This window comes from Propithecus coquereli, unplaced genomic scaffold (genome assembly GCF_000956105.1).
Source record: "Propithecus coquereli isolate 6110/MARCELLA unplaced genomic scaffold, Pcoq_1.0 Scaffold108, whole genome shotgun sequence".
NCBI lineage: Eukaryota > Metazoa > Chordata > Mammalia > Primates > Indriidae > Propithecus > Propithecus coquereli.
Window position 1 is genome coordinate 6,175,885 of NW_012134747.1, and position 23,188 is coordinate 6,199,072.

At 46.2% G+C, this 23,188-nt stretch overlaps 1 protein-coding gene across 1 annotated transcript in view; it reads right to left on the reverse strand.

Moving 5' to 3' along the window:
* Positions 1-3,992: 3,992 nt before the first annotated feature.
* The window catches only part of ICA1 (islet cell autoantigen 1, 69kDa), a 139,054-nt gene continuing 119,858 nt past the window's right edge, over positions 3,993-23,188 (reverse strand). The window contains exons 12-14 of the mRNA XM_012647479.1: positions 15,154-15,420; positions 6,366-6,455; positions 3,993-4,114 (exon numbers count right to left, since the gene is read on the reverse strand). Of these exons, the coding sequence (XP_012502933.1) occupies positions 3,993-4,114; positions 6,366-6,455; positions 15,154-15,420 (479 nt within the window). The remainder of the gene's footprint in view (positions 4,115-6,365; positions 6,456-15,153; positions 15,421-23,188) is intronic.

Genomic DNA, 23,188 nt, shown 5'->3' on the forward strand with positions numbered 1-23,188 from the left:
ATAAACTTCTTTCCTTTTTAAATTAGTCTGTGATGTTCTGTTCTAGCAACAGAGAACAGACTAAGACACCACAGCACCCCTTGGTCTCAGTGATTGAAGAGTGGTCACAGGACCCAAAGCAGGCTCAATTCCAAGACTTTGGCTAGGGATGCTGGTGGCCATGTTGCCTCCTGATGAAAAACATCTGTTAGAAGGAAGCAACACGGGAAACTACAGCTGGTAGCTGAAGAGGGGACAATCGTTGAGGACATCAACTGAGCCCTTATATCCAATTGTGCCTGAAGCCTACACCTAGACTTTCAGTTACCTGTTTTTGTGGTTGTTGGAGTCAGTTTCAGTTGGGCGAGGTTTCCTTTCTTCTTTTCTCACCCTTACATGCCCCTCTTTCAGGGTTCCAAAATTTTAGTTACTTTCTATTAAAAAAAAATGTTAACCCTAAAAGCCCCATGAAAGACCAGGTCTAATGCAGTATTGGTGGTCATCACCTCCTACCCCCAAACACTCACTTATCAGAATCCTCAAGGCAGAATTCTTGGCAACCATTGCCAATCATTTGGAGTCGGCTCCAAGCTGAAGTCCATTTTCCAGCAAAGCTGAAGCAACCTACATCATTGCCCTGGGAGCGGCAGGTGGCAGTCAGAGGACTGGGAAGATGGTTTAAATCAAAGCAGAGGATTAACTGCCAAGGCCTGGAGGGCACTAGTTGATCACAAAATCAGATGCAACTTTGATATATTGGCAAAATCAAATAGTGCTACTATTTAGCCATGAGCCATTGCCAGGGTTGGCCTCAGGGTAGGGGTCTCTTTGAGGTAGGCTCTGAGAGAGGGAAGTGTGGAGTTCTGTTAGCTGGCTCCAGGAGGCGGGCATGGGCTGAAGGCAGGAAAGGCCTGGCAGGTGCCATCTTTCCCCAGATGGCTGGGCAGTCACACACAGCACCTTCAGGGGCCTCGGCCCTGGCCCCACACCCGTTATAAAAACTGGTCACAGTGGATGAGCCCGGTCCATGTGCCCACATGCAACTCAGGGCTCCCAGGGCTGCCAACTCGGAGTGGATCATGTTTTCTTGGACAAAAACCTCCGACAAAAAGTGCTGGTTCTTCCTAAGTTGGTGCATTTCTAATTCTGAAGCTGACGGATGCTTTTCTCACTCTCCCAGAACTCAAAATCAACTTGACATTTCTAAAATTACATTTTGAAGGGAATGAATCTATAAAGTGCACCAAGAGCCCATGCCAGCTGGGGAAAGGAGAAAGAAGGAAACAATCGTTTCTGGCTCCCTCCCTTAAATGCGTATATTCCTTATATGTGGGCCAAGGGAAGGGAGGCTCACAGACCACCTGAAAGGGCAGGCGAGCTTTCCAGGAACAGGTGCTCTCACAGTCTGCCTGAGGGTTCCTGTGCAGTGTGGTTCAGACGGGCGTCCCAACATGGGGCAAAATGAGGGAGAAGTGAGCCGGTATGGGAAGAGGGCAGGGCACCTTTGTTTTCTTCACGCTGGAGACAGCCCATAGGCGGCAGGGGAGGGCCCCCAGGTGGGTCCCAAAGGAAGCCCCCTGGCCCAGCCGGCACACAGGCCACTTAGAAGCAGGCAGCAGCTGCTTCTCCTTAAACTGGAGAGGTGGTAGAGGGGCTTTGTGTGAGCCCGGATCAAAACACGTCTATCAAAAGGGATCAAGAGGCTGGCCAAGTGGATTGCAGATGGGAAAGGGAATTGAATCTTTTTTTTTTTTTTTTTTTACAAAATATGTCAAGAAAATTTGGGAGAAAATGCCTCCGTGTGCAACTCTTTCCCTTACAGTAAGGCCTGTCCAACTCCCTCCCATAATCCTCCTCTGCCCTCCACCCACAGATCAACTTCAAAATGCAGCCTGTTAGTGTTTAAAGTAATCCATTCAAAATGGACCCCACCCCTGTACTCTCCCTTTGCTCCCTCGCCACCCCCACAAGCGAGGGAGCAGCCAGGCCCTCCTGCTTCCTCTTCTTCCTGTGGCTGCTGTGGGGTTTCTCCCTGCAGGCCAGTGTGACCCGGGATGGAACTGACTCCTTAGTCGCATTCCCGGCAGGGAAGCTCCATTCAGCAATCATTAATCCGCTGCTTACAAGGTGACTCCAGGGTGCTGACTGCTGGGGAGACAGATTTGGGGAAACAGGGACCCCGTTCTCCGGGGTTTGCAGTACCCAGTGATAGAGGACGACACACGAAGCACAGGCAAGCAGGGCGCCATCCTGGCCTGGCTGGAGGAGATGGGAGAGGGGCAGAAGGGGAAGGCAGCCACTGAAAGATTGTCAGGACTCTTCCTGAGAGCCAGTTCCTCACAGCAGACAGGGGGGCTGCATTTGGAGAAGTCCTTGTGGAGCAGGGGGGCTCTGCAGAGGTTCCTGAGCGGTGCATAGGGTTGTGACAGTGTCCCATGTGGGGTGCACAGCAAACGCACAGGCCCAGGGTGGACGGCGGCAGTGAGGGGTACAGCAAGGCCCACTGTGTGAGTGTGGGAAGTGTGACGGGGTGAGGCCTGGTGCTGAAACTTGACATCCTCAAAGCCCACGGATACCAGGCTGAGGAATCTGCTTAATGGGATTCTACCACACGAGACTCCCTGACAGCCCATGCTGGGCCTGCGAGTGAGCACAGCACATGAGCTCCTCACGCTGGCGCCCCGGCCCCACGTCCCCTGCAGGGTCCTTTCCTGTGCAGAGAAACACCCTCTCCCCAGTTGTCCTGGGGGTCTGCTAGGACAGAAGCTGCTGGGGCCAGGCCCTTCCCCGAGGGCATTCCTGTGTGTGTTCCAGGAAGTCCTTTCAGAGCTGGGCACTGAGGCAGCAGGAGCCCAGGAGAGAAGTGGCCCAGCCAGGCCTGTAGAACCACTTCCTGGCTAATCATCCACCCCACCCCGACTCAGGGCCACTACTCATTAAAAGAGGTGTACGTGGGCTTCAGTGCATGTGTGTAGCCTTTATGCAGCAGGTCACCTGTGACACTAGAGGGGAGGAGAGGTGCCAGCTCTGGGGTCTCTAACAGTGGTGGACTTTCTGAGTCACTTCTGTGCTCAAATGTAAAACTGTTGCTGCCACCCCTGCCTGACCCACAAAAGTCCCATGTCATCCTCTCCTCTGCCCCTGCCTTATCTGGGGAATGCTTGGGGTCAAGTCATCAACATCAAGGCTGCAGGTGGGACCCGTCCTCCTTCTCTGTCCACTACAGCCCCCACACCCGCACGGACTCCCTCAGCACAACACCGAGTCCCCACAACAGACTACATGAACTTTGCGTGTCAAAGATCTTTTCCATTTAATTTTAAAAAACCCAAACAATGTCACAAAGGGGCTCCAGAAATACATGCTTTTGAATTTCAGCCATGAAGAGGACCAAAGGAGACAGTGCATCTGCAAATATGGCTGCTTTCCATAGAAGGGTCTGTGCAGCAGAGAGAAGCCCAGCTCCTCCGCCAGTGTGAGAACACATGGCCCACCAGGCAAGCGCTGTGGGGACAGTGTCTTTGGTTGGCTGGAGCTTTGTCCAGAACTGGCTGGAAGGCGGCCTGGCAGGAAGAGGAAATCTTCCTGCAGCCCTCCTCTAAACAGAGGCAGGGGGAACAGGTGACATTTAAGTTTGCTAGCCTTCTGCTGCCTCTGAGGCTGCAGGACACGCCATTTAAACCTGATACAAAGTGGGTTCATGACTTGAACTTGGATCTCACAGTAGCCTCAGGGACACCGCGGCAGCCATGATGGGATGTGGGCAGCAGACACGGCTGGAGACAGCTTCTAGACACTCCTGTGTTGTGTAGATCCACATAGAGATACACTAAAACCCTTTTTACCAAATAAGAATAAATAATTATACCAATATAAACAGGGCCTTTGACCCCTTCATTTTATTAAAATGGCACGTAAATATTAAAACAGCATACTGATCACTTTATACTTCTGTTGGCCCCCAGGTGAGCTGTTGGGGAGTGGCTAGTGGGCTCCCTCCAAAGGCTACAGACTCATGCATTGAGCAACTCATGTTCTTTATCAGTCTTCCCAACAGCATCAGGATTTGATAATGGGTCAAGGTCAGCGAAGAGGCTGAACCAGGCAGTCAGGTCCGAGGCAGCCTTAGCAGGGTCTGGGGAGAAAAGAGAAAACATCAGCAAACTCACCTTCCAAATGCCCACTGCTGCCACGCTGGATGTGGGCAGGTCCAGGGTCATCTTGAAAAGGGAGGATGTTCCATCAGACAAATCTCGTTACACTCTGTCTCTAACAATCGTCAGGGAATTCCACATTCCCCCGCCCCCGCTGGTTGGCTGGTGGTTGGTTAACATTTCTGAACCGTGGCCTGACTCAGTGAAGGACGAGCTTGTAAGCTAACCAACCCCTGCCTGCACCCCAACCCGGCGGATGGCCACAGCCCACGGAGTCACTCAAAACCTCAGGCCCTGCCACTTCACCACAACCAGGAAATAGCACAGTTATTTCAGAAATCAGACTGAATGGCTGAGGAAGCAAGGGGCTTTCCATTGTCTGCAGGAGGAATCTTTTCAAATCTGCTGGGTTAGCAGAATGATTACGGCCACTCTTTACACTCTTGGAAGCAAGAGGCCCAAAGGGATGGGAGCCCAGGCCTGGCTTCTCCTCCATTCCCAGGGTCCCTGCTTTCTCCAACTCTCTCCTGTCAAAGGGAGGAGGCCCCTAACGTGTCCTCTCTTCTCCCAGGGTGCTCACAATCCCCTCTCTCCTCAGCTGCACTGGAACACTCCCTCCTATTGCCCTTCCACCAAAACACCTGCCCCGGCTTCCTGAATACCACCATTATAGAACCAAATTATTTTCCAGATGAGGAGAACATTTTCAAAAGAGTGCCTCATGCAAGTGGTTTTTAAAGAAGGTGGGAGCTCTTTTCTTATATAAATCATTCCACATGAGAATCTAAGTTCATTGGCTTGGATGACCTGTGCTTTTTCCTTCTCCGGCAGGTGGGAGTGTCAGAAGCATGAGAAAATGTCTCTCTGACAGGTTATCCTTTTAGTTGAGGGCAGCTAGGAATGTGCTTGCCATCTGGCTGAAAAGAGTCTCAAAAAATACCGGGAGGACAAGTCGCTAAAAGTGGTTAGTGATGGGATAGAAGCAATGGCATTCTATCAATATAAAACAGGGTCTTTCATCCTTTCATTAAAATGGCACTGAAATGCTAAGATAGTGTAGTGATCGCTTAATACTTCTGATTTTCCTCTCCTCTTTTTTTCCCAAGTCTTTTGTAGATGTATAACTTTATAATGAGATAATCGAGGTATCTATTATAGAGAGAAAAGTACTGATAGCAAGACTAGTTTGTAATATGCAAGTTATTACTACGTAACAGTAATTGAATTCCATGTGCAGTTAGCCCCAAAACACTGGGTTTATCTTGATATGATTATCTCAGACTTGAGAAAGCTCAATATAGCTTAGTTGAGGGATGGGGGGAGGAGACTGCTTAAAAGAAGGGAGTCACTTGTCTTTCTTTTGTCGTGTAAGAGGTCACACAAGGAAACTGTATGGGGCAAGACTGATGCAGGTGGATTAATCTTTCTATAGTGTTCATAGAGAATATCAAGATATTTTAAAGATATCTCCAGTGAAAATATGCTACATGCTCACTTCCCCTTCCTCTTAACCTCCACAAACGTCTTACAAGGTCCTCAGGGTGATCATGGCTATGCCCTGAGGAGCTGAGAGATTGTACTTCAGGTAACCCCTCACGTTCCCCAGGCTGCCACTGTTGGAGGCAAAACCAGGTGCAACTTATTTGCACAACACTTAAAAGAATGTCATGAAAACACTTTTTGATGATAATGGAATAGACACACCCTTTAACTTCCTGTGGTCAACAAAGGGAGAGTGGGTGATGACCAAAGGAATAGAGAGAGAACTGCAAATACAGATGAGCTCTTCAGTCGAGCTCTTCAGTTTTCTCAGGGGCCCGAGCTTGAAAAGACCTCTTTTGACAACTAAGAAATCTGACCCTTTCTGAGGAGCACGAATTCAATGCCCTATTTGGTGGTAGCAAGGGTATTTTCTGCAAAAGATAGCAAACCTCAGTGGTCTTTCCTTCCTTGATATTTCTACTTAGTCTTGGGGACCACCCAATCACATGGTGACAGATATTTGATTCATCCACATTAGGTACAATTTGATAAAGGGAATTATGAAGTAGGACATTAAGCCAGAAAAAAAGTCAGAATGTAATTTCTAGGAGTGTGCAAAGCTCTCTAGCTCATAGCCCTCCTTTGAGCCCTAGATGCTCAAATAGAAATTAGCAGAGAGAGACAGAAAATAGGTTAGGCCACTGGAAAGAAAGGCAATTGTCATTTCACGGGGATAAGACACCATATTACCTTTCGCCGCAGGGCTGTTGCCATTGGGACTGCTTGTCTTTGTTGCTGGCCACGGAGTAGAAGGAGGATTGACATTGCTCTCTGACCAGCCTAATATTTAAAACCAGAGCACATTAGAGCTAGTGAAGAGTAGTCACGCTGACCCACCAGTTGCTAGGCACACACGTGGTTCTCAACCATGGTGGCCTCCAAAGGAAAGAGGAAGGTATGACAAGACCCTTGCCTCATTCTGGAATACGTTTGAGGGGACAGGAGATATGCATAATCACGCCCAATTCAAAAATATGAAAAACGAAGGAAAAGATTGGATTTTGCAAAGCAAACCACAAATGGCTAAGGTAAAATCATTTTTGCTTTTTAGCTTGATGCCCATTTTTCTTCTCAAGCATCATCATTTCATGATCATTCCAAAGATTATCAATAATGTGCCGAGGAAATCAGGTGCCTTGTTTTTCTGTCACAAATGGGGAAAGCTAAAAAAACAAGTATCATTAAATGAAGCAACAGAACTAGTAAACTGCATGTCTTCTCAACTTCCAATATGATCCAGTCCATTTATTTTCTACACTACTAATTTAAATTGGGAGAGTTAATTAATACAGATAAACAAATGACAGTCTAGTCCAAATATATGAGGGGGAAAGAAAGTCCTCTTTAACTTTATGCCATCCTCTTACCATGGCATTTGGTTCGTATAACCACCCAGTACTCTGTAACGCCCTCATGCCCTGCCTTCGCCTGGATGATTAAGAGGCATTCCGCACCCGTCATAAGGGAAGCCAGGCCAGTTCACCACACCATTTACTGTCAGTTGGACGTTTTAGCATGCCTCGTATTTAATTTAGAACTTCACCATTTGCTTCACTGCACTTCTGCTTTAATTCTTTATGTGTAAGTCCTGTCTTCTCAATGAGACAAGAAATTTTTTCATCAATCTGCTCCAAAATACATAATGCAGCACAGGTGGATGTTGCTGATTAAGTCTATGGTTGATTCTCACTGTAAAATACAGACCATCAGATGACGCATCACTGTTGGGACAGTTATGCCTAAAGAAAAGATTTTGTATCTGATAAGCCCCTCAAGAAAGATCATGTTTGGATGACAGAGTTCAGATGCAGTGAAACCAATTTCCAAAGCAAGAATGCCACTCAGTATATGCCCCCAAATTACAGGATTTAACATTTGTTCACCTTGCCACTCTTAAGATTTGTACTTTCCAGTGGACTTAATTATAGAGTCATACCGTATTTATTAGTTTGCATTTTTGTCTCATCTCCCAGAATCATGAGGTCCTTGATGCCGGGGACCATGTATCATTCATTTTTATATCCTTTAGTGCACTGCCTGGTACACAATGGGTATGCAAATATATGGCTATTGAATTAACAAACTATTAAAGTACTCTTTTAAACTGTGAGATGCACACTCATGAAGGATTGTTTTAAGAGATGGCAAAGCAGTACCTGGAACACGGTAGATACTATATAATACTCACTGGTTGACTTACTTTATTGTAGGCAAGTGGCATACAGACTTACTTATGGAGACTAGCCACTGAATAATGAAACAGGTGGCCTGTGACCTATTTACTTGGGTCTAAAACAATGACAAACTGTAAATGGCTCTAAAAGGCATTGTTATTCATTGGAAAGGTATTTGAACATATAGGTAACATAATTCATAAACAATCAAAACCACCAGATTTTGCGGGAGCTATCTGGGATGATGGAAATGTTCTAACACTGCACTGTGGTGTTGGTTGTGCAATATAAAGTTGCAAGAAATCCTTGAACCCTTTTCTTACAATGGGGGAATTTTATGGTATAGAAAATATACTTCAATAAAGCAATTTTTAAAAGTGACCAGTATTTGGTGTAATCCAGGAATAATATAACCTCCCTGGTTCTTAGAAAATTGGCCCATGACCATTTTCCTTCTAGACCCAAATCACATAAAACAGTGGTGAATGTGGAAAGTTAAAGTTGTGGTTTCCATGTGTGCCAAATAACGCCAATCATAGGAAAAGCTGCAAAGGATCGAAACTAACTGGGTAACTGTCACCCCATTCCCTGAAATCCTGCCCTGACACCAAGTGTCCTCAAGACCCACCTGTGCTGGTTAGAGCCCGTGCCACCTTTCCACCAACGCCTGTGGCCTGGCCTCAGTCTCTAAGAGCAGTGGTTCTCAGTATTGCGCCCTTGCCAGCAACATATGCATCACCTATGCGTTGGTTAAAAATGCAAGTTCACAGGCCAATGCTGACCTAGTGAATCAAAATCCCTGGGGGTGGAGCCCAGAAATTGTTTTAACAAACACTCAGTGATTGTTATGCAAGTGAAAGTTTGGGAAGCACTGCCTTATATGGTCTCCCGGGTCACCATTCTGATTGGAATCCTAGGAGATCTTTCAGGCCGGTGCCAGGACAAGGAGAGAGGCCCTCCTAGGAAACAGAGGGGCCCATGTGAGGACCCCACCTCCCCAAGTAGCTGAGTCCAAATCCTGCAGCTTTACTCTCTTCAATCCTGTTGTGCTGAGTTCGTGGAGGCCTGCCCTTCCAGAGAGAACCTGAACTGACTCAGAGAAGAGCCAGGTGAAGAGAAGTATAGAGACCAGCCTCTCCCTGATCCAGATATGTTATTTGATACAGTGGGAATGCAACAAGATAGTTCCTCCCATTTCAAAAATATGCACAACATTCATTTTCAAAAACGGTTGCAGAGAACACTGGAAAGGAGGCAGATTCAAAGTATGAAACAGACCACATTCCTAAAAGGAGGTAGGAATCAATCTACATGTTAAAATGGAGCTCACCTCCCATTATGCAATGTGCATGTACATGAAAAGTTATAAATAAATGTCCGTATAGCAACTCATATTTAAAATATACCAGAAATACAAATCATATTTTCAAGCACGATTTAAAGGATGATAATGGCAGATTCCTTTATAGAGAAAACTATAAACACCTAATTGAATTCATTTGTAACCATGAGTTTTCACCTAAACACTCATGAATCATACAAGCAACATCTAGAATCCATAGATCTGGGGGGCTTCTCTGCAGCAGCATACAAGAGGTAGGATGAGCCTGAAGATATCACCTCTTTGGGAGCTAAGATGGTGGGGACAGGATATATCTCAGCATTTTCACACACACCCAGGGTACCGTCATTTCTTTCTCCATGGTGTGAAGCAGAAACAACAGCCAGTGTGCCATGTGACACTCCTTCCTCAGAACAGTTATTAAGTATCAGTCTAACAACTCGACTACGTGTGCACGAAGGGGTAAAATAGCATGGCTGTGACACTATTTTTTTAAAAGCAAATTCTAAGCTCAGCCGCAATTTTAACCTCACTCATATCACTTTGGAAATTATTTAGGGGAAGGGTGCAATGAGGGTAATTATGGATGGAATGCCAAGCCAGATTTCAAATGTCTTGGCTTCTGTCAGGAAAAAATGCTATTTAAAGAGAACTCAGTGTTGCTAATATTCCCATAATTGCCATCAACTGTTCTTTAGTTGGTGTTAGTTGGCTGAGGCGTTTTTCACATGAAGGTGTGGCTAGAAAGATGTCAGCCCATCTCAGAGGAATTCTGTCAGGAGAGGAGTGGTGAAGACTGAGACCCCGGGGCACAGAGCCTGGTGCACAAAATGACTCTCCTAGTTCTCAGGATCCTTTGATATGTCAAATGTGCTACCCATTTGCAGGAAACACATATAAAATTTTATTAGAGCAACCCTACCCCCTTTACTTACATAAAGGAAAATATAAATCAGCCAGAAATAACACCGGCTGGCCCAAGCAGCAAGCGAAGCCAAATAACACCAACCAGAGTAGCGCTTTGCTGTGAATGTCATTCACTAGTCGGGAGAGCCGAGCCAGGGCTGAGCTGGTGACTGCAGCCTGGGGACCTCTGAGGTGGAGTTGGCCGTGACGGGGAAGGTGGGAACACCACAGCCACCATGGCCAAGCACTCTCCTGCCAACCACATTCCCCTCAGCCCCGGTTTCCATACCTGCAAGGGGTGGATAAACACTCCTGCCTCGCTCGGTGGTCGTAAGGGGTAAAATGGGATCCTACAGGTGAAACCCGGTAGTGGAGAGGCTAGACAGCAGGCCTTCAATGAATCTAAGCTGAATCTGGGTTTCCGTACAGCTCGGCAGACGTCAGGACTAACCCCTGTGGGCATCATCCTCAGGGGATCACATTTTTGGATTGTTTTCTTTTAATTTGGTGTCATTTGTCAGTTGTTCTCTCCCTCCCTTCTTGCCTGCCATCCACCCACCCACCCATCCATCCGTCCGTCTATCCATCAAGTACTTTTTGAACATCTACTGTATTCTAGGCACTGAGCTACGTTCTGGAAACACGATGGTGAGCAACACAAATATGGGTCCTGTCCCCATGACAACCCAGAACACAAGAAAATGAAATCAGTTTTACAATAAGGCAAGAGCAATGATTAAGTACTGGGTGTCATGGAGGTGGGCGACTCAGGGAAGGCTCCCTGGATGCAAGGATATTGACGCTACAGGATGAGAAGTTAGCCTCATGGGTGTGTAGGCGAGGGGCATGCTCTAGGGAGCACGTGCCGAGGCCCCAGGGTGGGGAGAGCCAGGCGCACTGACGTTCCCCAGCAGAACAACGTCATTAAGACATGCTAAGCAATGATGTAGGAAGTTCGGAGACCAGCTCAGGTCCTAAAGGACCTTGAAAACTAAGCTGAGGAGTTTAGACCTTACTCAAATGGTGGATAAACTGCAACAACTCAGCAAGTCACAAGGCCTTTCTGGGGTTCCTTGATTCCATCACCTGTAAAATGAGGGTGGTGTAGATCACAGTTCCTCCTATACACTAAATCCTGAAAATCTCCAGGACCTGCTTTGCAAATGCTCCTCAGCAGGCACAGAAAGTGCTGCTTCTTCGATGGAACTAACAGTCCCGTGGCCTTGCACTGAGAGTGCCTGTTCTGCGTGCAAACTAAATGTGCCCCACGGTCTTTTCCTTTGCATGGTTCCATGAGTACCCGGTACTGGGAATGCCAGTGACCTGGAGCCAGGCTAGGCCAGGAATGGCAAGAAGTGAGCTCTGGTCGAGGAAATGTGATTCTGAGATAACCCAAAGCCCGTCGTTACATTGGCCTTAAATGGAAACCCACCCAGATGGCAGCGGCATGTTAGAACCGGGTAAGACAAAAGGATTTCCTGAAGGGAACAGAAGGCTGTATGTTTTCGAGAATCTGGAACAAGACTCCTAACTTTGCAGAATCCCAAATTAAAAAATGTCCTGGTACATTCATTTTGAGCAGCTGGTAATCTTTCCAGTAGCAATGTCTACTTCTAAGTTAAATTTTGGATACTGGTGGAGAACCGAGGAGAATATTGACTGTGCGGCCCTGGCCTCGCCTGTCTCCCGCTCAGGCGGCCTCTCTGGCCGGCTCTCCTGCTCACACCAAGAGCCCTCCCACGGCGCACTTTTCTCATCATGGCCTGACACAGGAAACCCCAGCCCCTATTGTGCTGGTAACTGCAGAAACCCTTAGGCATCCCAGCTAAAATTAACTTCTTTAAATTTTCAGCACAACTTGATCCTCCGTGTAGTCCTTTGTTTTGGCCTCCTAGAACTTCCAGTAGGAGGGAAGGAGGATGCAACTCTTCTCTTCTGACATCCCCTCCTCTCCATTCCCCAGAGGGCTGTGGGCAGAATGAGAGAGGAGGAAGGCAGAGGAGAATTTGGGGAGATGAGGAGGAAGAGGCAGAGGGGATGCAGAGGGGGCTCCATCCTCAGCCCCTCCCAGGGAGGCTCAGCATGAATGCACCAGAGCGAATGTGTGGACGGTTGGGGCACATGATTACGATTTCCTAGGACAATCTGAATTCACATTCTCTATTTGGGAATATCATTCAATCTTTGTGAGGACAGGGACTCTGACTCCTGCACCCACATTCCTCCTCTATGATGCCCTGGGTGTCCACGTCCCTGTGTGTGATCAGGATGCCCAGCCACACTGGTCACTACAAGTCCTGCTCCTCCAGCAGCTGCCGAAGAGAGGCCTGCAGGGCTCTGCTGGGGAATCAATCGCTTTTGCTACCAAAGACATCGAACCGAGAGGCCACAGGAGGTGATGGTGAAAGGCAGGGATTGCTGAGTCAGGCTGCCTGGGTTCAAAATCCGCTCAGCCCCCTACCAGGGGTGTGATGTTGGGCACATTGCTTAGCTGCTCTGCTCCTCAGTTTCCTGAGAGAGGCAGAGCGCCCGTCCTTCATTGTACCACATGTTTCGAAGGTTCCCTGAGTTGGGGGCTGCACCTGCTAGGAATTCGTAGGAGTGTAGAAGTGGTAGGAGCTGAATGGCAAGATAACTCCTTTAACACTGATCTTGACAGAACCCCAGCAGAGGAAATGAAACTTTTAGCAGCCAGAATGATCCTTTTAAATAGTTAATCTGATCATGTCACTCCTTGGCTCAAGATGCTGTGATGGTTCCAAGTCTCACTTGGGCTGAAAAAAGGCCTACATCCTCCCGACAGCTGTGAGGCCCCACGCAGCCTCGCCTTGGCGACCTCTGAGAGCCTGTCTGCCTTGCTCAGTCAGCTCCAAGCTCAGTGTCCTTCCCGCAGACCCTCGACCACACCAGGCGTGTCCTCGCTCGGGGGCACTGGTGCAGGTTGTCCCTCCACCCCAGGTACCCGCATGGCTACTTCTCATCTCCTGCGAGTCTTTGCTCAGATCTCACCTTCCCAGTCAGAACCCAATTCGGTTCTGCAGCCTGACTTCCCCTGCCAGCCCCCAACAGTCCCTATCCCCAGCTCTACTGTTTCCTTTCTCCCTAACATTTCACGTATTTATTATGCTTATTTTTCATTGTCTGTCTCCTCCCCATCAAAGTGTGAGTTCCAGGACTGCAGAGAGCCTTGTCTGTTCTGTCCTCAGACAGATTCCCAGCACCTGGCACACAGAGGGACGCCATAAATATTTGTTGAATGAATGACTTGCCACAGTGCTAGTAGGATGGCAACCTCAAATGAGACTTTGTTTGCCTGAGTAATACACGGCCTCCCTCTGTAGTACCTCTTTCTCTTTCCACGGTATGAGCTTGCGCTTCTCTCTCACTGTCAGAACGCCCCTCCTCAGACCGTGTGATTTGGTGCCTTTCCCTCGCACTTGGGGCAAGGCTGAAGTGCAATTCCCCGAGGCCGCTGCCTTCGTCAGTGCTCTCAGGCGTGGTTCCGGCGCCCCGGCTGTGGGCCCTGAGCTCAGCTCTCCTTGCTTTGCCTGCTCAGGAAGAGGGCGTGGAGCTCTGACCCCCTGGCTGGCTGTCGGCCTGTGTGGGCTCTCACGGCGGCCGACACTCAGCCACCCGGCCACGTGGGAACACTGTCACTCTTGTGTTTCCAAGGCTGGGGGTCTGAGTGGGGTTCGTTCTGCAACATGGCTGGAGAGTCTTCAGCAGCCCTAAGCTACGGGTTGAGGATCCGGGGCTCTGCCTTCTGACTCTCACAGCACGCTAGCACCTCCACCACAGGTGGGCGGTGAAACTGAGTCAGTTGGCAGAGCTGCTCATCCGAGCTCCGTGAAGGAGATGGTGAAACCAGGGGTGAAACCGAGGGTGGAGAGGCATTTTTGGATTTCATTTCTCCCTGCTATCTTTAACCCCATTACTGCAAATAAACGAGGTGGCTACAAAACAGGACCCACAAAGGGAGATAAAAGGAGGCATGTATTTCATAAAAAAGAGGGGAAGACTTTTTGTGTCTTGCCCACCAACTCCTTTGTTCATGATCTCATCTCCAAAGACCTGAGGTTTTAATAGCCCATAATTACTTAATCATTCTAGCTCTGCCGTTTGTTCTCAGCTTTAAGTGCTACGTAAACATGTTGTTTATTAAGGAGATAGCCTAAATGTGGAGAAAAACTGAAACAGTATGAGAATTTCTTAATAGCGATTCTCATCTTACAATTAAAGTCACATGAAAGGAGAAAAAAGTGTTGAAATACTAGGAAATAGTTTCTTTCCCGAGGTCTGCGTGTTTAGAAGCTCAAACTTAAAATTTTAAATTTCAACCTGAGTTTTCATTTTTGCATTGTCAACCAATGTGCTTCCCATGCCAGCAATGCTCAGACAGCATGTGGCCGGCCGGCTAGACTCGGGGTGCTCTGAACACTTACTGATGATGCAGACCCCTTGTGATCAGTGTGGAAACTCTGTTTTTGCTGTGGCTGGGGATGTACTGCTCGGCTGCTGTGTTTTGGGCAGAACAGGAAGAGCTGAGCTGGGGGGATCCTTAGGGTAGGGTAGGTCAGGACAGAAAGGGACCAAGAGCGAGTGCAAAATAACAGTGTGACAAAAGAGTGAAGAGGGTATTGTTGGCCAGGACCCAGGAACAGAGTGTATTTATGGGAATGTGGCGAACTCAGGGTGGTGACAAGGCAGGGGTGGCCAAGACAACAGGGTCATGACCATGAGGGAAATTTGGTCCTCAAATATGCCACAAAAAAACCTAAAATCAAAGCAAGACAATACAATGGAAAACCACCCCTTTAACCTTTTATTAATAGGAAATGGTAACATAGAAAGAAAATCATAAAAAGGAGTATCTTTTAAACCCTGCGACATAATTCATACACAATCAAGAGCAACAGATTTTGAGGTCATTGGATTATAAGACAAAACAACAGAAAACACTAAAAAGACAAAGAAGGAAGAAATACGCTTTTGGATTAAAACAAAAAGAAAAAAACGAACAAACTAAAAACCCCATTTCAATCCCCGCAGTACATACCTTGTAGAGAGGCCTGTAAGTCTTTCATGTTTTGGTCTAAAAGCTGCGAAGGAAGGAAGCCTGAGCCTGTCTGGGGCTTGGGGTCCGGCTCTCCCAGGGCCAGGGTCGGTGCTGGCTCCTTCAGCTGGCTGTCTCCGAACACGGCGGCCCACTCTTTGCTGAACTCGCCCTCTTCCAGCGAGGACGCGTTGAAGATCTCACTCAACAGCAGGAGGTCATCTTTGTCACCTTCGGGTTCCAGGGTCCCTGCCACTGGGCCCAGGCAAGCTGATTGAAGTGATGGAGCACAAAACATCAGCACCGAGGGCTCAAGCCCTCGAGAGTAAATGCTACGGGGGCTGGGGTGGGACAGATGGGGCGATGGGCAGATTTAAGAAAAAGTTAATCAAAATATAAATCCATCCCATAATCTGAAGAGATCTGAGAGTTAAATTTCTACTCCCATGCTCCCTCCTCCCTTTTCCTCCAAAGCAAGTCCAGTTTCTGAGCATCAGACTCTAGGGTTTTAGCTTTTCCTTAATATAAAAGCAAATTTACCCAAACATTTCTTAAACATACAACAAAGCCAGGATTGAAAGCACGTTGGCGATCTTAGTTCCTTGTTTGTATAGCTCCCTGAATCTTTTGACACAAGCCCTCAACACATATTGCCTGGGCCAGAACAGCAACGAGCCACGTGGCAGCCTGTCCTGCCACGCGGGATGGGGAGAGAACCCTCCTCACACCCTGGACCAGGGCAAGGGAGGGGAGTGGAGGGCGTGGAGGAGCCCAGTGGTCTGCTTGAGGGCAGCAGTGAGAGAATAACAGGGAAAGAGAACAAATCAAGGAATGGCACCAGGGGAGTGACCTTCCTAGACCAAGGGCACAGCTCTGGAGGGTTGAAATGAGCACAGGACCTGAGGAAGAGCCCCAGGTCCACCCCTTCCTTGCTGTGTGACTTTAGCAAGACCCTTAACCCCCCTGAGCCTCTGTTTTCTCACCTATAAAGTTATAACGCTAATCATGCCCACCTCGCAGTATTGCCAGGAAGACCAAAAGAAATACACCTTAAACCTAATTGCCTGTCCAGAGGAAGACTTCAAAGGAGAACCATCTTTACCATATGAACATTGACGAAATACTGAATATTGAGCACAAGGAGAATGGGAATATTACTATCTGAAATTCTACACCAAGACCTTTCACTGAGTTTTCTACATATTTTGAGAAGTGAGGACTGATGGCTTTATTAACTGTGACTTTGTTGTGGCATGTAATTGCCTCTTGGAGACTAAAAAGATTTTTGTTGTTAAATCATAAAGAAAAAAATCATGATTTATATTTTTTCTGAGCTACACTGCAATTCTGATACAGTCATATTAGGTGAGATTACCAGGTTTTCCTCAACTATTTAAGATAATTAGTAAGTGAAGGCTTTTTAAAATAAAGCTTCTCTGTGTTGGCTTTGCTGGATCTGTTTTCAACCACACTTTACATAAAGATCTTGAAGATGAAGGGGATTTTTGATGTGCTGAGCAGACAGGCTATAAATCAGGGAGGGGAGGGGTTTAATCACTCTCGTGTCACTTTAGTTTAAAAACAGTGGCAAAACATCACTTCCATCGGACAACTGTCTAATTTAAGCATTCTTATTGTCTGTGCTATCACAGAAGTGTTCATCAAGACATAGCCTGTAGGGGTTGTGGGTGAGAAGATGGGAAAATGGTATTTTAAACAGGCTTTTGAGACTGCTGTAGTAACAGGGGGGCACAGGAGCCACCCAAGTCTGCGCATGGTGGGTGAGGCAGCACTGGCATGGCAGGAAACCCACTCTGTGGACGAAGGCAGCAGCCAAAGGAAAGCAACATTCTCGGTGTCAGGGAACATCCATCAACACCTGTGTTCACGCATCTTCTCCCCCCATCTCTCTCTTCCTTTCCCCTCCTCCCCCTCTCCCTCCCTCCTTCTCTCTCCCCATCACCCTTTTTATGTGTACTAACTTCTCAGATGTCTGCAGTGCACTTCCTACCTGCGCAAACCCTTTCTCATGATTTACTTTCTAGTCTGATATCAGATGATTGGTGAACCAAACCCATTTTATTGGCACCAATTCAAATGGATGTATAGATCCTTGAGCAGCAGATGACTTTAAACGTGTCCTGGAAATGATGTGTGTTCCTCCTGTAATCACTTTATATGGCTCTTCACTGCTCACCCCCACACCCCCCAAGGCAAGCTCCGGGGGCAGCTTCCCTGCTTTCGTTAAGGTGTCCATCTAGGAAGACCACCATTAACATTAACAACAAGTAAGAAACTCTGTGAGCCTTCCACATATAACCGCAGACTGTAGAGCTCTATCTTTGTTTTACTATTTAGGTTTTGTGCTACAGAGTTTATGATGGACTTCAGTGGCTTTTGCTAACTTAGCATTCCTTCCCTCTTCTTCAGGTTTCCCTTTGGGGGAAACACCTTCTCCATGTGATCCTGGTAAGACACCAGTTGAAATGGCTCAGCAGCCCCCCAGCCCAGGGGACTGTGTGACTGAGGCTGGCCAGAGTCCATCTCTCAGGCCACCATGAGGGACTCAGGGGTGGGCACATGCCGGCGGCTTCCCTGGGTTTGGTATATGGAAACTGGATGGAAGAGGGTCTCTCTTTCATTGTGATCCCAAGTTCTAAAGATGCAGATTTGAGCCTTCCAGTGATGACGAAGCCAAGACGTGGGCGGAAACAGCCTGAAGAGCTGGAGAGAGAAGCCTGACAACACTGTCTAAGCCTCTGGAGTCAGCCTTGCTTGAAGCCACTCTACAACTGTGTGTCCTCAGTCACACAGATCAATACATTCTTTTTCTTTTAAAAAAATTTTAAACCTAAACTATTTTGAGTAGGGTTTCTCTATCACTTGCAGTCAAAAGATTCCTAATACTGTCCCTATCAAACTCAGATGTTTTAGGGACAGAAATGGGAAGAGGATCCATGGTGAGGATATTGCCTACGGCCAGTTCTGAATACCAATTTTGCCTGTGCTGAGGTCTGTCATTGAAGTTAGCCTTGTTATTTAGCCTTGCTAAATAACTGTTAAATATCCTGGATATTTAACAGTTAACAAGCTACATACACAATGAACATTTTCTCTTTTAAGAGAACGTGTTACTTAGCTAAAAGCAATGAAACTGGCACTGATCTGAACCATAAAACACGAAAACCTCCCAATTATTGCACTGATAATTAAGATGTTTGAAATTACTACACATAACTCATAAGAAAAACTTAATTACAAGTAGAAAAGGACAGGTTTAGGTCTGTAACCAGTCAAGTTGAGACTTGAGAAATAACTCTAGTCAGTTGGCTCTTGAGAATCATCCTATCATTTTCTTTGAAAATAATTCAACTCGACTAAGAGAAAACAGGGACACACACAGAGATACGATATGCTCTTTGAAAGAAGCCCTGGTAAGAGCTACGCAGCTGGAACCGGAGCTTCCACTCATGCAGTGAGCAAATATGGCTACTGAGTTATGGTGCCCTGTCCTGCTTTTGCCTTAAAGAATGAACAAAGGTTGTGGAGGTCTCAGGTGCCAAACCCACAGATGCTACTCCAGGCTACCTCCTGCACTCTCTGCAGGCTCCCAAGTCTCCACGTTTACTTTCATATCAAATAACCCAACCACAGACGCTACTACAAAAATAAAAGCCAACAGACATGACGTACTCACATCCTCACCTCTCTGTCTCCAACTCTATGACCTTTCCTGCATTCCCTCTCCTTTCTAAGATTAGCCCCCTTGGGACCTCCCCCTCCTTCTGGAGCCTGCTCTGCTCCCACCATTATTCAGGTCCAGCTGCTTTAGCCTTTCATTCTCCAATGTTTCCCTCCCCTGCCCTCAGGAGATGTGTGCACACCCCAACAATAATGCATCTTCACTTGATATTTCTGTCCGCCCTCCTCCCACCCTTTCAAGTTACTGTTCTGGTTTCTTCTTCCTTCCACAACCACACACTCTACTTTGTCTCCACTCTTTTCTCAGCAGCCTGTAATTAAGTTCCTGCCCCTACCCTAAACTGAAGTGGCTCTCTTGAAGATGATTGGTGAGATCCTCACGGACAGCTCCAATACCCTTTTCTCGGGCTTGACCTATGTAGCATTTTGCACTGTTGCCTGGCTCTGGAAATGCTGTCATCCCCTGGGAGTCTTGGGTGACCTCCTATCTCATTGACAATACCTTTTCCGCTGCCTCCTCCTCCTCTGGTTGCCCTTCCGGTTTCATTCTAAGCATCATATCTCCCTTCCCTACATTATCCATGGAAGATCTCATCAGTTCTCACGGTTCCACTCTCATCTCAGAAGATTCTCAAATCTCTTATCTCCAATTCCAAGTTCTTTCTTGAACTTTGATGACAAATTCCTGTTTAGGGCTTCCTTCGGGGTTTGCCCATTGGCAAGGCTGCTGGCACACCACAGAGGCAGCCTCCTACTGGGTACCTCTGCTGAGTCCATGCTATGGTTTGAATATTTGTCCCCTCCAAAACTCGTGTTGAAATTTAATCCTCAAGGTGGCAATATTGAGAGGTAGAGCCTTTAAGACGTGATTGGGCCTTAAGGCGTCTGTCCTCATGGATGGATCAATCCTTTCATAGAGTAATGGGTTATCACAGGAGTGGCACTGGAGGCTTTATAAAAAGAGGAAGAGAGACCTAAGATGCCACGTGATATCCCACACCACCTCAGGACTCTGCGAAGTCTCCATCAGCAATAAGGCTCTCACCAGATGCAGCCCCTTGACCTTGGACTTCTTAGCCTCCAAAACTGTAAGAAATATTAATAAATCCTTTTTCTTTATAAATTACCCCATTTTAGGTTTCTTATGATAAGTAACGGAAAATGAACTCAGTCCAGCTGTGAGATTATTCACTTACTCACAAAGCTTCAAGGGCTCCCCTGGAGCTATAGAGTAAAGCAGCACTTCTCAGAGTGGTATTCCAGACCTCGACAGCCAAGAGCTAATGCAGCCCTAACAGCAACCCAGCAACATGGCCATCTGGAAAGCCTACAGTTCAGCAAAACTCCTCTGCTTGTCATTGCTCAAACATGCTTTCCTGCCTTCCTGTCTGGGAACCTGCTGTTTTCTCCCAATAAGAAGAATCATACTTTTTTTTTTTTGTTTTTTGGTAACCAAAAAGGATCTTAGAAATCTTCTCTTCTAACTCATTTTACAGATGAGACAAAAAACATTCAGGTTAGAAGGCCTGCCCAACGCCATATACTAATTACAGATAATCTGGCTGGGGACCCCTGACTCGCAGGTCAAAATATTTTCTCACTGTAGCACCTACTAGGGATCTCATATATAAATTAATATTTGCTGGGCAAATATTTTGCTGTGCAGGCACCATGGCAGAATGGCGGAGATGGCAGATCCACTCAGCTTGTTTGCTCTTCACTGCCCAAGGGTTCAGAAATATTATAAAAACCCCAGACCCCTGGGAGAAGAACATCCCCTAGAAGAACTAATCCTGAACCAATGAGCGATATCTGTGTGAAAACTCACATTCAGAGGAAGCTCTCTCAAGTTCAGACAGAGTGTGGGAAACGGGGGACAGCTCACTCAGGTAGTATTTTTGAAATCATACCAAGTTTCATGATCTCAGCATAAATTAGGCACCAGAAGATGGAAACATAACTACATAGACCAAAAACAAGAGCACAGGAAAGCAAACAGATAAATGTCACTTAATTTCCCTTCATCTGCGTGTGAAGCAGGAAGACTCTCTTGCTGGTTTCTCCCTGGTCCCCACTCTTGACATTATGACTAATCGTAAAGGCCACACACTTGCGATGCAGATGAAAAACCCCAAACACCAACACTCTCCTCACATCACCCAAAAGACAGTCAGGGGAAAAGGTAGGGAGGAAACCACCTTACAAAAATGGCTAATAAGAAAAAAATGTTCTTTATTATAAAAGGCTCTGGTAATGAATGGCACCCATTTGGAATTCAAGAATACCGATTCTAAAAACTCCTTTCTGGTGCAAAAAGATAGAGATTATAATAAGAAGAGGTGGGGGGATTAAAAAAAAAAACCAACAACAACAAATAAACAAAAACCAAACCAACAGTGCTAGACCCTGAGTGGGCACCAAAAAAAACAAAAACAAAAAATAACTTGTTGATGAGCCACATGTCTTCTCCATTTTAGTCTAGATCTGAGCAGCCGAGTAATTAGAAAACATACGACCTGGGGCAGGGGTAGAAAATCTTTATAGAATCTTTGCAGAAATCTTTATAGGGATAAATCAACACAGAGCACGACAGACTACATGGTAATAACTAAAAGCAGCATTTGGTTTAAAAAATGTACCATTATTCTTTGAAAGGACTAAAGCCAGCAGTACATCCCAGGACACTGAGGAAGACAGGGTGGAGGAAAAGTTTAACAGAAAAGATAATGAGCTTAGTACTTGCCACCTTGTATGTGAGGAAGCGACCAGATCCCTAGTCAGTAATACATGGATAACTGCAGGAGACAGTTCTGAGTGACTTGGGAGAAACTGGGCACTGAGAGATAAAACACGGGGTGATTGCAATGGGCTAAAAATTGTCACCCAGAACTACAGTAGCTACTGAATGTCATTCTGATATGTGGCCAGAAATTAGAATCACAAGTCTGGAAGTAGTAACCAAGGAAATAGCAGAAGACAAACATTTTAGTTATAATATGGACAATTAAAATTTTTTTAAATTGGCTCAGTCAGTCTAGTCTTAGAGAAAGATCTTTTAGATAAGGCCAAGTTATGAGATTTAGGTGAGTTGAATTTTATTGAACTCTCTTCTGCTTTTTAACCCCACTTTTTAATTCAGTTATCTGCTATTTTTCTTGGCCCAACTCTGAGGAACACAAAGACATGTTATAAACTCATGAATTGAGGTTGGATTGTCACATGTGGTCACAAAGCAATTTCAGAGCTACTTTCATGTATCTCAAAACGTCACTAAGTTTCTTTTTCACTGAAAACATTTTTATAAACTGTGGTCAAATGTTGGTTTTCCATTACATTATCTATTTAGTAGGAGAAAGCAAATTTCATTATGACACTGAATGGGAGTGATTTTCTGAGCAATGGCTCTTTGAGAATCGTTGCTGTTGTCAGAGGCAGTCTGATTTTGACAACATACCTTAGCCATTACTTGTCTAACAGAATTGCCACTGGGAGTGAACCGGCCCCCAAGCAGCAGGGTGCTAGAGTTTATAGCCCCCAAGTCCTATAAAGTCAGCCATCCCTGGATTAAGCTCTTTTATTTCTTGACTGTTTAATGTCTTGCATATTGTAATCAGCATTTTAATTCAGGATTTGGGCCTTCCGGCAATTTTCCAAAGGGCACACGTTTTGAAGTCAACCCGTTAATGAGTGTTCTTTTCTTCAGTCATCATGAATTCTCTGTGCAGCGAGAGAACATTTTTATACTAGTGGCCATGCTAATATTTAAGCCAATGTTACCCTATGGGTTGACCACATAGATGAAGAGGCAGATAGTGGGGAAGCATCGCTTGTACCTGAGGAAGGGATTTGTGGATTGGCAGCGATAGAAAGGAGAAATTCAGTGACATTGCATTTAATTTGTAAATCAGTATTTCTGCTTGAGAACAAGTACACGTTTTAGGGAAACGCACATTCGTATCTTTATCTTTAGAATGAAATTGAGTGCTCAAAAAAAAGAATAGGAGCTGCTAGTCTGCAAAACTAACAAAGATCATAACCGTAAATCAATGAGATACGAAAAGTTTTAAATAAGTAGAAAGATATCAATCTTATTCCAATGTATCTTGGCATAAGCTTTTGAGGAAGTTTATGAAAGTAAGCGTCTATCTCAGGCTACTGCCTTTCTAATTTAATTCTGTGAAGAAATGCGTAACTACTAGGCTAGTGTTACACCATTACTACCAAGTTTAAAAAAATCAAACTCCAGGCCGGGCGTGGTGGCTCACGCCTGTAATCCTAGCTCTCCGGGAGGCCGAGGCGGGCGGATTGTTTGAGCTCAGGAGTTCGAAACCAGCCT